The sequence below is a fragment of the Littorina saxatilis genome, linkage group LG1, assembly GCF_037325665.1.
Source record: "Littorina saxatilis isolate snail1 linkage group LG1, US_GU_Lsax_2.0, whole genome shotgun sequence".
In the NCBI taxonomy this organism is placed as follows: Eukaryota; Metazoa; Mollusca; class Gastropoda; order Littorinimorpha; family Littorinidae; genus Littorina; species Littorina saxatilis.
In genome coordinates this window covers 15,247,869-15,260,792 of record NC_090245.1, presented here as the reverse complement: position 1 = coordinate 15,260,792, position 12,924 = coordinate 15,247,869, and the positions used below count along the sequence as shown (strand labels likewise).

The following is a 12,924-nucleotide window of genomic DNA, read 5'->3' as shown; positions in this document are numbered from 1 at the left end:
TGTATGTGTATGTGTGTGTGTGTGTGTGTGTGTGTGTGTGTATGTGTGTGTGTGTGTGTGTGTGCATGCACATATGTGTGCAACTCACCTGTTTGGAGCAGGATTTTCAAGGTTACCATCAGGAAAGTAGAAGACACTGAAATCTTCAAAGTAGATTTCTCCCGGCTCCAAGAGCAAGAGAGAAAATCTGCAAAGTACCCACAAATTTGTGAAAACAGTGTGTAAGCTAGGATAAATCAGATGCTTTCTTCAGTTTTCAAATATAGGACTGGGTGGGCCGAGTGGTAACGCACTTGCGCTCGGAAGGGAGAGGTTGCGAGTTCGACCCTGGGTCAGGGCGTTAGCAATTTTCTCCCCCCTTTCCTAACCTAGGTGGTGGGTTCAAGTGCTAGTCTTTCGGATGAGACGAAAAACCGAGGTCCCTTCGTGTCCACTACATTGGGGTGTGCACGTCAAAGATCCCACGATTGACAAAAGGGTCTTTCCTGGCAAAATTGTATAGGCATAGATAAAAAATGTCCACCAAAATACCCGTGTGACTTGGAATAATAGGCCGTGAAAAGTAGGATATGTGTCGAAATGGCTGCGATCTGCTGGGCGATGTGAATGCGTGATGTATTGTGTAAAAAATTCCATCTCACACGGCATAAATAGATCCCTGCGCCTTGAGTCCGAGTCTGGAGATTGTTTGTTTGTTTGTTTATTTGTTGCTTAACGTCCAGCCGACTACGCAGAGCCATATCAGGACGAGGAAGGGGGGGATGAAGGGGGCCACTTGTCAAGCGATTCCTGTTTACAAATGCACTAACCCATTACTTGTGTCCCAGCAGGCTTTAGTAAAACTAAATTAATACCTACTGGAAGATTACCAGTTTCCAGTATGTTAAAATAGGCTTAACCTATCTACTGCTGGACTTACATCAGAACACTAACAGATTAAACTATACATGAATCGCGAGACAAGCGGCAAGAGAAGAGATTTTTGGAAAAAATACAGGTGAATGAGCAAGAAGGCAGAAAAAAGAAAAGAATTCATAAAGAAAAAGAGAGCATGACAGGAAAGAGGAACCAAAAATCTACCTAACAGCAAACTAGAAAGCTCCTGCGGTTCCAAAAACAGGAGGGGCCTTTAATTTCATAACCGCAGTGCCGCACTGCGGGAAGTCTGGAGATACGCGCGCGATATAAGACTTCATATAACATAACATAAATGCAAAAAACAACCTTGTCTGCGAAACTTGCCTCTAAAATTGCATGCTGCTTCTGTATGCATATATTAGTGTGTACCTAGGGTAAGTCAAGGATAAGGCACAAAAAAATAGGTGTGGTTAAGGTAACATAGCCCAAAAAAATAGGGTAGGAAGGTAGGCAATCACTTCTTTTTTTTTAACCTTTTTTTTTTTCTAATGTGCACAAATTAAACCTACTTGACAGGAAAATAAGTGTGCGAATCGAGCGCTTTTGCTTTCATTGCGTTTTCTGCACTCGTTTTCTTGGGTTTTTTAATGACAAATGTAATAAAAAGTTACAGTGTCGGCCCCTAAAAATAGGGTAGGTTGGGTTACCGTAACCACACCTATTTTTTTTTTAGGCCTAACTAATATGTCACTTTTCATAGAGTAGTTATTGCAATAACTAGGGTGGTTTACCTACAATAATATGCCAGCTGTTTTTATTTTGCAATATTTGTTAGTGCTAAGCCATTACACGTCAGGGATGAGTTAAAATAACTGGCACTAGTGGCAGGAGACCAAAGGGAACCTGAGGCTTCTTGAGATAGATCTATGTCAAATCTGGCATCTCAGTCAAGGCTTGTGGTTGTTTAGTGAGAGAGAAAGTTGTGCGACTGAAAGTTCCTTCTGAGAGAAGTCTAATACACCTGGGCGAAAGAAGATAAACATAAAATATTTTGTTAAAATCCAGGCCTTTTTGGTTGGATATTATTGTTGTCCTGTCGTAACTTGATTCTTGACGATTTTGATGTTTGTGTGCTTTAGACTAAGTAAATCATTCTCCATGAGAAATATTCTCTAAAATACGATGGACAATACTTGATTTAACATTCTTTTATCTTTCTAACCATACACGGCACAAATATAAACACTATTTCATAATAAAAATAATCAGTTTGGTCTTCTGCTGAAAAGTTGTCTAAAATGAGTTGCGCCAAACATCCATGACAACATCGATATATATATATATACAAACACTCTGACAATGAAAAGCTCTGTTACAACTCTAAGCCAAGTCGTTAAGAAGTAGCCAATGAAAATCAATCTGATGTAATTACTGTATTAACTTATGCAATCTCTTTTTCGGAGTGCAACTATGATAATGTATACTCACATTGTATACAACCACTTCTAGGTCGATACACACATGCAGTGTAGCATCATGCACTTTGTGTGTGTGTGTTTGTTTGTTTTTTGTACTCTCTGATAATCAACTACTCTGCGTTTCTATCACAAAGTAGCGTCGAATGGCAAATTTGCTTCCCGACCGAAAGTTCTTTTCTTCATTTGGTGTTTAACGTCGTTTTCAACCGTTCAAGGTTATATCGCGACGGGGAAGGGGGGGGATGGGATAGAGCCACTTGTTAATTGTTTCTTGTTCACAAAAGCACTAATCAAACAATTGCTCCAGGGGCTTGCAACGTAGTACAATATATATGACCTTACTGGGAGAATGCAAGTTTCCAGTACAAAGGACTTAACATTTCTTACATACTGCTTGACTAAAATCTTTACAAACATTGACTATATTCTATACAAGAAACACTTAACAAGGGTAAAAGGAGAAACAGAATCCGTTAGTCGCCTTTTACGACATGGTGGGGAGCATACGGTAAATTCTTCCCCCTAACCCGCAGGGGGGAGATCGAAAGTTAACGTCGAAGTGCATATAGGGGGCAGTATCTTGTATACACTCGGAGTGCATGTAACTGGTCAGTGCGTAATATATTTTCAGGCTGCCACTCTATTGAGGCATTCAAGGCGGCGCTGACTACCAGCCGCCGATAAGCGACGTCGCTGCGCACACCCACCCGTCGCGCCAAAGCCAGCAATCTGGATGCTAGCGACGTAACCTACAGATACAGATACAGACAGTGGACAACAGGGTCCTTAATTCTTATCCAAATCACATGGCTTTCTCCACGAGACTGAGAGTATGCCGTTAACAAAATCGCAACAGTAAAAGACGACTGAACTAGATACTAGCAAAAGGGTAAAGTGTCAAGCTCTTTTTAACTCTTAAAAACCCACAGGAAGATGAAACGCTTCGCAGTACAAGGAAAACTTTCCTTGGAACTCTGTCGCTGCCTGAACAAGGAGGAAAGTACGTGAATCAATTCATACGTGTTTTAAGTTCCTCGCATTCCCCAAGATCGAACTGAGTATCAACATTTATTCATTGCGATTCCTACCTCTCTTGACCAAGAGTGTCAGTTTCGAGGAACTGCATTTTGAAGGTTTGGAGTCAAACAGAAACTTGATAAAAAAAACTCGAGTCCCACGCCCTCCTCGGGCTGCGAAGTTATACGAGGATGATCTCCCTTCAATTACTATTTACCGAAAGCTCACAGATCTTGCAATAATGTCCCCAAATAACTATACACAACTGTATCCTGGGGTGTGCAGCGAAATAATCTGTGCGGTGAGTGTATGTGTGTGTGTGTGTGTGTGTGTGTGTGTGTGTATGTGCATGTCACAGTACGGTGTGTGTGCGTGTGTGTGTCAGTGAGTGTGTGCCCCGCGTTTGTGTTGGTGCGTGTGTGTGCGTGTGTCAGCCGGTGTGTGTCACTGAGTGTGTGCCGCCGGGGTCAGTGTGTGTCAGTGTGTGGTCGGTCTGTCGCGGCGTGTGTGTGTGTGTGTGTGTGCGGTCGGTGTGTGTGTGTGTGCGGTCGGTCCGAGTCTGTGTGTGTGTGTGTGTGTGATTGGTCTGCAGTGTGTGTGCGGTCGGAGTCTGTGTGTGTCACGGTGTGTGTGTGCGTTAGTGCGGTCGGTCTGTGTGTGTGTGTCAGTGTGCGTGAGTGCGGTCGGTCTGTGTGTGTGTGCGGTCAGTCTAGCTGTGTGCGTGTGTGCACGGCCGTGTGCGTGTGTCAGTGTGTGTGCGTGCGTGTGTGTTCATATGTGTGTGCGGTCGGTCTGTCTTCAGCTCTGGACATTGACTGGCATTGAAACTGATTGACGGACCGAATTCTATCACACACTCACACTCACTGTGGCACACTCGACTGTGGCACACACACATTGTGCACAACCCTCCTCCCCCCCCCCACACACACACACCGGGCACTATGATATACGCACGCATGCATGCCCCACGTACACACACACCAACGCCCTACACATACACGCACTGATATGACAGTCCAGGGGCGGACGAGGGGGGGTTCTAGGGTTTCCAGACCCCCCAGCCAAAAAATAAAAATATTTGTATGGTGCATTTCTTTATTTTACATTGAGTTTCAATTTTTGGGGTATTAATCAGTGACAAAATCTGCTGCCTGAAACTCAGGTAATGATCATCCTCAGAATGCACCAGATTGCACCCTTTTTTTCAGCGCTAGGCGCTTGGCGCTGTCGGTTCGGCGCTTCGCGCGGCCTTCATTTCATTTTCATTTTTCATTTTCATTACATTATTGTCCCATCGCTGGGAAATTCGGGTCCGCGCTTCCTCCCAGTGGAAAGCTAGCAGCAACGGAGTCGCGCTACCCAGGTGTCTGCGTGTTTAGGTGTATTCAGCCACCTGCACTTATGGCAGAATGACCAAGGTCTTTTACGTGCCATTGTGATGACACGGGGGTGGGACATGGCTTCCGTCTCTGGGTCTGCACATAAAGTTGACCCGTGTCCGTCCCGGCCCGAATTCGAACCTGCGACCTTTCGATCACAAGTCCATTGCTCTACCAACTGAGCTACCGGACAACCATATCTTCACAATATACTTTTGGAACCCCCCCCCCCCCCCCCCATAAAATGAACTGATCCGCCCCTGGACACACTCATACGCCCGCACACTCGTACGCCCGCATTCACACACGCACACGCATACTTCATTAGACATTACTTGTCTTGGAAAGTGCTATGCAAGTTTCGAATCTTTATTTGTAATTTGCCACAAACGCATTATCTACAAGTAACTATCAACAATTGGATGCAGCCCGGACATGCGCCCTTGGGCTTTTCATACCAGCTGATCATGGTTACTAAAAATAGAATAGGAAAGTCTTCGAAACTGTTCAAAGGTAGTAGGGGAAGGGCCCCTAATATGGACCACTTTTTGTTTCATGCTGATAAATAGCTTGTTTTCTTGCAAAGAAGTTTCATTTTGTGTTTGGTAGTCCTTCTTTCTTAGGTTAACCGTTAGGCCTAATTAGAGTAAAATAGCTTTGATACACATTCAGCAAAAATTAAATACAGAAAAAAATCACAAAGGGTCCATATTAGGAGCCTGGGCGCCTAATATGGACCAGTGAAGCGGCCTTCACGAATCACTGTAAAAAGCCCCCTATATTTCAAAATAACATGATACAACTTAGTGTACAAGTCAGCCTAATTAAAATATGCTCTAGATTGATCTGTTTCGGGTTGATGAGAGCATTATTTGAAGCACACCAGGAAACTAAAGAAGCTTATCAAAAACAGAGTGAAAATAAGTGAAATTATCAACTTCCACGAAAAGAAGACTTTTCGTTGAATTTTTTTTAAATCTCGAGGGCTAGTTATAGGTAATTACCAGCAAGCTTCTTAATGAATTAATGAAAATAGCCTTTAGCTTTTATTTTCTTCGATTTGTTGAAGGTGGTCCATATTAGGGGACTCGCACATACCGTGATTTTGCTATTATATTTTGTTTGCAATAGAAACTCGGGGTCAACACTGCTAAAATGTAACAAATACGGTTTTTGCTGTCATATATAGCCATTTTTGTTTGATAAAAGCTTTGGCTGAAGACAGAAACGAGTCCGTTTTAGGCGGCAAATTTAGAGTGAACGCTGCCAAAAGTGAAAAAAGAGAAAAAGCCTAACGGTTTTGAGATTTGTGTTTCTGCAACTGTTTTGACATGTGCAAGTTATCCAGAGAGGGTGAATACAGCGAATAAAACTTTTTTGAGCGCTCTAGCGCCGTTAGTCAGTTTGTGGTGGTCCATATTAGGAGCCGGTCCATATTAGGAGCCCTTCCCCTACTTGTAACTTACTTTTGTGTGACAGTTATTCGAACCTTGTTGAATATTACAGAACTTCTAAGATTTAAGATTATTCATTTAGTTAACTGCCGCAGTTGGGTGAAAAATTTTTGTTATGGTAAGGGTTTAGAAAAGATAAGAAGAAATGAAAGATCAAATAAACTCTGTTCCAGGAGTGTTAACTTGATAGCTACTCCTATTCTTCCATTTACTTTGTGTCAGACTGACAAAGACACAGAGGAGCGAAGAGTATTTGCAAGGTGATCAACTTGCGATACTTCATAAAAGGTCTGTTTTTTAACCAAGGCTTTTGTGCAACGTCAGAATCACAGTTAGTGTAACACGAACGCTGCGAACTCAGTGACCATAGAGGCCATGGCGCGACAAGTAGAATGACGTCAGATCTGGCTAGCGCAACTTGAACGTCTCTGACAAACAATATGATAACACAACTATTCAGAGTCTCGGAATGATGTACAGCAGGGTGAAATCAGTCTCAGCATGACGTAAGACCGGGTGACATCAGAGTCTTGGTATGGCGTCACAACCGGGTGACGTCAGAGTTTTGGTGAAGCGTGTAACAGGTCGCTGACCATCTGTGCCACATGCACCCCGGTTCCCCAACTCAGGCTGATGCCGAATGACCCGTGACCGTAGTTGTGAACAATCTGCTCACACACAAGCACGCACACACACACACACACACACACACACACACACACACACACACACACACACACACAAACACACACACACAAACACACACACACACACACACACACACACACACACGCACACACACACACACACACACACGGCACACACACACACACACACACACACACACACACACACACACGGCACACACACACACACACACACACACACACACACACACACATGCTTTCAGCTTAACTTCCTGGTTTTTTTAGTGTGACGTTGTGACTCAAAAAGTAGCAAAAAAAGCAAATTCATGAGCAAAGTAAAATATGAAGAACCGGCTTTGAATCTGCGGCCAGTGTCACATTCCAACGCAACTACATGTCACTGTTTCTGTTTGTACATTTAAAAAATAAGTTTTAATTAAATGGATAAAGTTCAAACCTATACTGATTTGAAAAAGGTCTTATGTTTTGAACGTGTTGAAGCGAGACGTCGGTTTTGGTACCAAGGTAGGCTTACTTGTTTCGCAGGATTGTATACCCAGCTTCTGCTCCATGGCACGAAATACGGCGTAACCGGAAATTAAGTGTGAAAACTGGCGTAACGCGTTAGCAGCCTGTTACCTTGATGGGACGTCCGTCTGCTGTTCGTCTGATTTCACTTTCCACTCTGGGCGGACAGCGGTACGGTCTCAGGCCTACCCACTCCCACAGTGTTTTGGCACCCTGATACACACACACAAATGACAGACACATAGACAAACACAGATCACGCACGCGTACATGCATAGGGCCTACATAGTAGACACACACACACACACACACACACACACACACACACATACACACACACACACACACACACACACACACACTCACACACAAACACATACACTCACACACACACAAACACAAACGCACACACACACACACACACACCGCGCGCGGTCGCGCACTCATTAGCATACCTGGGAACCGCTGTTTGTACTTGGAGTATTCTCAAACAAATTTGGCGTATTTTCAGAAAAATGAGTGAACTCCACACAAAGATATGAACATCGAAGATTCAAACATGCTTCGCAGTCGCATGCGTCCGTTGCACTGTTAATTAAGTTTACCAATACGTCATCTAAAGCAAATTCTTCTTTTATATGTTTAATGACAAAAGCTGTAATCATTGATCCAACGCTGAGTTATACATTTATTGTTAATAATTAAAATAAACAGTGCCCCCAGAAAATAGACAGGAATGACAGGGATGATACGTTTGTGGAGAAAAGTAGTCAGGGAATTTTTCTCTTCGTATTTTTTTTTTCTCAACCAACCGAACTGATCGTTCTTTAGACAAAAAGACGTACACGTACAAAATACGGCGAAATCGTATGGGTTCCCAGGTCTGCATCAGGTTTAAGCCATCAAGCCATCAAGCCATTAAGCCATCAAGTTTAACTAGTTGAAATTAAGAAACTCTTTCATGCCAACCGAGCACGCTCAGCTGATCAGTCTCTTCCCACCTCCCCTCTTAAAAAAAAAAAAAAACCCGGCCTGTAGACAGTTGTGCCCCTTCCTCCACCGTCCAGGTCTAGCGAAAATCTCTCTGGCCCTTCCTTCACTCTGGTCAGACTGTCTAATATACCTGTCTGTGTTTCAGAGGCGAGGTAGTCTGTCTGTCTGTCTGTCTGTCTGTCTGTCTGTCTAACTCTCTCTGTTTGGGTCTGTCTGCCTCTCTCTCTCTCTCTCTCTCTCTCTCCCCCTCCCTCTCTCTCTCCCCATATTCCTCTCAGTCCCTCTCTCAGTCTCTCTCACTCAACGCGCATCTCAAACTCCAAGATGTTTCTGACTAGCCCACGCGCTTCGTGAGAGCCACGGGTATCCTTGGCATTCGATGTCATTAATGATAATAATCCAACAAATAAGCCCACAAATTTGTGGGGCACATTTCCAGTTTGTGGACCACAAAAATAAGCCCACAAATTTGTGGGACACATTTCCAGTTTGTGGACCACAAAATGAAGGCCAAAACAAAATGTGGGGCACAAAATGTGCGCCATAAAAATAAAGGCAAATAAAAGTAGCCCTTAAATAAAATATGAAGCAAGTTTTTGTGGACCATAAAATTCGATTGATCACTTTCCCGAGAAGTCGGTTTTAAGACACAATAAAACGCTCTTCCTTAGTGGAGTACATGAATAGTATTGATGACAAAAAACATGGCGGCCGTCGTGACTGATATTATTGAAAACAATCTAATATTTGGCAGTTCAACACGTCCACCAGAGAAATATACCGACAAAGAAGTTGAAACACCGACTGCCCTTCTGAAAGAATTCAATCGGGATGTGAATGATACAGCTGATTTTGGACACGGTCTGCCTTGAATGGGGAGGTTGGCGATGAATCGCACTGTTCTACACTACTCTCACTGATTTTCAATCATCGGTTTGGATCAACAAGCAGGTAAGTTATTATTTTTAAAATCCAAGACATGACCATAGCAAACGTGGCCTTTGTAGAACTGAGCAAGATTCATCTGTTGTGTATGTGTGTGTTAATGAGTAACTGGATGTGACTGTGAGTGTGAGTCACAGAGTGTGTGCTTGTTGAGTTGTTCTGTTCTTTTTTTTTACTCAAGTTTAGAAAATGCTTGATCTTTAATCTGTATGCACATAATCAAATGCTGCTGTATCAGTGTATGAACTATGGTTGTAAAAGAATAAACAAAACAATTACTGAATTAGTGAGTGATTTTGCTCTGAATCGTCTGATAGTGAAGTTGAAATAGTACTTATTTCATTTTCAAGACATGTTAATAGTTAGGCCAAAAAAAAAAATAGGTGTGGTTACGGTAACATAGCCAAAAAAAATAGGGTAGGTAGGTAGGCAATCACTTTTTTTTTTTTTTTAACTTTTTTTTCTAATGTGTACAAATTAAACCTACTTGACAGGGAAATAAGTGTGCGACACGGGCGCTTTCGCTTTCATTGCGTTTTTTGCACTGGGTTTTTTGTTTTTGTTTTTTTGTTTTGACAAATGTAATAAAAAGTTATAGGATCGGCCCCTAAAAATAGGGTAGGTCGGGTTACCGTAACCACACCTATTTTTTTTTTAGGCCTTATGATAATATTGTTATGGTTGTTTTCAGGCCTCCCGAGAAACCAGAGATGATGTGCATCATTCATACAGCTCCTGTCTTCCAGTTCCAACAGTTTACCTTTAAACATGGATGCATACATGTACTGGAGAGATATCAGGATGACTTGGCGTGGTGCTTTACATTACAGACTACTCCTGAAGAGTAAGTTACACATTTCTTTACCACTTACAGCTTTTGCTTGTCAAATCTGTATGGTAAAATATATGTAACATTGGGTATTGGTGATGGTAGTCTGAAGCTATAAACATGTACTGATGTAGATCATTCAGCAGTCTTTTGTTCTTTGTAAATTGAATAACAAGTACTTTGTAGATGAAATTATTCATACATGTATTTGAAGATGCATAGTAATACTGTGCATGGTAATTGGTATGATGTACTTTATATACATAATGGTACAAATATCTTTATTTTCTCTCTCCTTCCCATCTTAAAGTTTGTTGCAACCCTATACTCATAAAGTGCATTATACTGTTTGTATGAACATTGAACTATTGTGATGCAAGAAAGTAAAACATGAAATAGCTAGAATGAAAGATTTACTCATTACTGGAATTATTTTAAATACAGTCAGTCCTTTCCTTGGTTCACAATCACAGATCTGGCAAGTTGTTTTTTTATAGTTTTTTTTTTTTTTTTTGTACATGGAATAAGAGTTACAATGTAAATTGTAATACCGCCTGTGTACTTGGATACCTACTTCTACATCCAACACCCTGACTGCCCCTGCGCAGAGTTAGAATTTTCTGAATGAATTCACATCACATTTCTCAACAAAACTGTAAGGTGTCAACGCTAAATAGGGAATGTGTGTGGGATGAAGGCTCATGCTGAATTTAAAAAAATAGTAACTTTCCATCACATTCCAGAAAAGCCGCTCACACCAGCAGCATAACAAGATATCATGTCGTTAGAAAGGTTCTTGTGAGGAAGTCTTTTTGATTTTAAGATGAAAGATTATCTTTTTAATTTTAATGATGAAAGTATATCTATTATATCCATGAAATAAATGGTTTTCACAGGAAGAAATGATGGCACCTGTAATATTACAGAATAAGGTTTACAGTTTAGTTCATAGTTGTCACTGTCAGTATCACCCCCACCATTCTCCATCCCACTGATCTTGTGAAGAACAAGTATTACCTCCTACCTACCTTCCCGCACCCCACACCCTCTTCTCGATACCCAAAACATATCCCCATCAGTGCACAGCAAAGTCTGGATGTGCTCAGTAATACATTTTCTGTATTTTCCAGGAAGTGAGGTGCCGAGATATGATGTGCAGGCAGCTTGCAGAGTAGTGCCTGGCTTTGCTGAGGATGATGATCAGATTCAGTCCATTCTGTGCTGACGGAGCTACCAGAACTGCTTTAATATAGTCCATCTGAATATGCTGACACTTACAGAGGTTTTCTGTTGCCTTTGTGGTGAAATGAACATGTAACACATTAACAATAACATTCTACACAAATAATGTGTGGTGCGATGTGGATCAAAGGGTACATTTTGACTTATAAATTAAGTTGTCAATTCAACTAAATACAGGTAGTGTTTGGTATGCAGATATTTTCTTACAGCAAACAGCGGTTTGTTTGTTTTTACTACATAAAGTGATATTATCTTAGACTTTTATGTTGTTTGAGTGCTTTAAGTTAAGTTGTTCACAGGCAGTATTTTACACACAGGCTTAGCTTTGGGAGATGTGTGTGTATGTTTCGGTCAATGCGTGTTCATGTATAGACTTTGTTTGCAATATTAGAATTTAGATCTTTTAACTGCATTATGCACATGAAATGTGTTAACCCATGAATTTTTCTTCCTTTGAATCCTAGTCAGTACTTTATCTTGTTTAAGATTTTCATTGATTCTGTTTTTGGGTCGTTCTGGTGCATCCTGGATGGTTCAATTCATTCTTATGTTGTGCTGAAATGTTGCTTTTGTAATACAGTTTGCCAAGATTGTGTCTTTCACTTGGATGTGGTGAACTTATTTTTTAAAGGCCTGCTCTGCCTCATTAAAACACTTCACCTCACTGTGTCAGACCTTCATCAGGCTTTTTGCATGGGATAAGAAAATCCTTCCACTTGGTCACATAGCTAAAGTCAGCACCCTGACTTCTTAGTGTGGTGATGTCTTTTCTTATTAATTTATTTCCCCCAAAAGGTATAAGAGTTTTAAACAAAATTATGTCTTACAGCTACAGTGGAACCCCCCTTTTAAGACCTCCAAAAATCTGAGAAAATCAGGTCTTAAAAAGGAGGGGGTCTTAAAATGGAGGTAAAATTTAAAATTTACAGAGGTTATGAACAGAAAGTCTGAGAAAACAAGGTCTTAAAATGGAGGGGGTCTTAAAAGGGGGGTTCCACTGTATGACTATTGGGGATTATGTGTTTGTAAAGATAGAGCTGAGAATCCTACACCGAATTCTGTGCATAGAAGGCGGCCTGAATCTTGACCCACACTGCTGGCATGACCTTCATAGCTGCATTCAACGCTTTACTTTTACCCTGGTAACTTTACGGTTGCTCTCTCTGGATTGAGCATTTTTTATTTCAACCAAGGGGAAAAATTAAATGCCTCTGTAGAGATTCGAACCTAGGACCTAGATTTTCAGGCAGATGTCCTAACCACTACGGTAGTTTTTTTTATTGTAAGATGGATATATATGTCTAGCGGATGCAGCTACATGTACAAATGTGCCAAATTAGAACTTGCATTCTCAGCCTATAATCTTTGGCCATTCATGCGAGTCGAGTACTAAATATTGTGAATGCATGTGAGACTGCCTTGTTTTACTTTTGTGAAATGTGTGAACTCACTTTGTTTACATCTTTGTGTTAATAAATGCAGTTTATCAGTTACCTCTGTTTGTTTCTTCTGCAAGTATGTCAAATTGCCCACACACACCCTCATGCGCAC

At 41.4% G+C, this 12,924-nt stretch overlaps 2 protein-coding genes and 1 long non-coding RNA gene across 7 annotated transcripts in view; 1 reads left to right on the top strand and 2 right to left on the bottom strand.

Moving 5' to 3' along the window:
- Positions 1–3,548, bottom strand: part of LOC138962716 (protein FAN-like) — a 47,219-nt gene extending 43,671 nt beyond the window's left edge. Inside the window, exons 1-2 of the mRNA XM_070334648.1 lie at positions 3,425–3,548; positions 89–187 (exon numbers count right to left, since the gene is read on the bottom strand). Of these exons, the coding sequence (XP_070190749.1) occupies positions 89–187; positions 3,425–3,462 (137 nt within the window). The 5' untranslated portion in view covers positions 3,463–3,548. The remainder of the gene's footprint in view (positions 1–88; positions 188–3,424) is intronic.
- Positions 3,549–5,090: 1,542 nt separating this feature from the next.
- LOC138962726 (D-aspartate oxidase-like) overlaps positions 5,091–12,924 on the bottom strand; it is a 32,396-nt gene continuing 24,562 nt past the window's right edge. For all 5 annotated transcript variants that reach the window (XM_070334676.1, XM_070334692.1, XM_070334659.1 and 2 more), the window contains 2 exons: positions 7,476–7,577; positions 5,091–6,857 (listed from right to left, as the gene is read on the bottom strand). In XM_070334676.1, the coding sequence (XP_070190777.1) occupies positions 6,747–6,857; positions 7,476–7,577 (213 nt within the window). In that variant the 3' untranslated portion in view covers positions 5,091–6,746. The remainder of the gene's footprint in view (positions 6,858–7,475; positions 7,578–12,924) is intronic.
- LOC138962762 (uncharacterized) lies at positions 8,771–12,866 on the top strand. Its single transcript, XR_011454594.1, has 3 exons — positions 8,771–9,308; positions 9,994–10,146; positions 11,262–12,866. It is a non-coding gene; the product is annotated as an uncharacterized lncRNA (long non-coding RNA).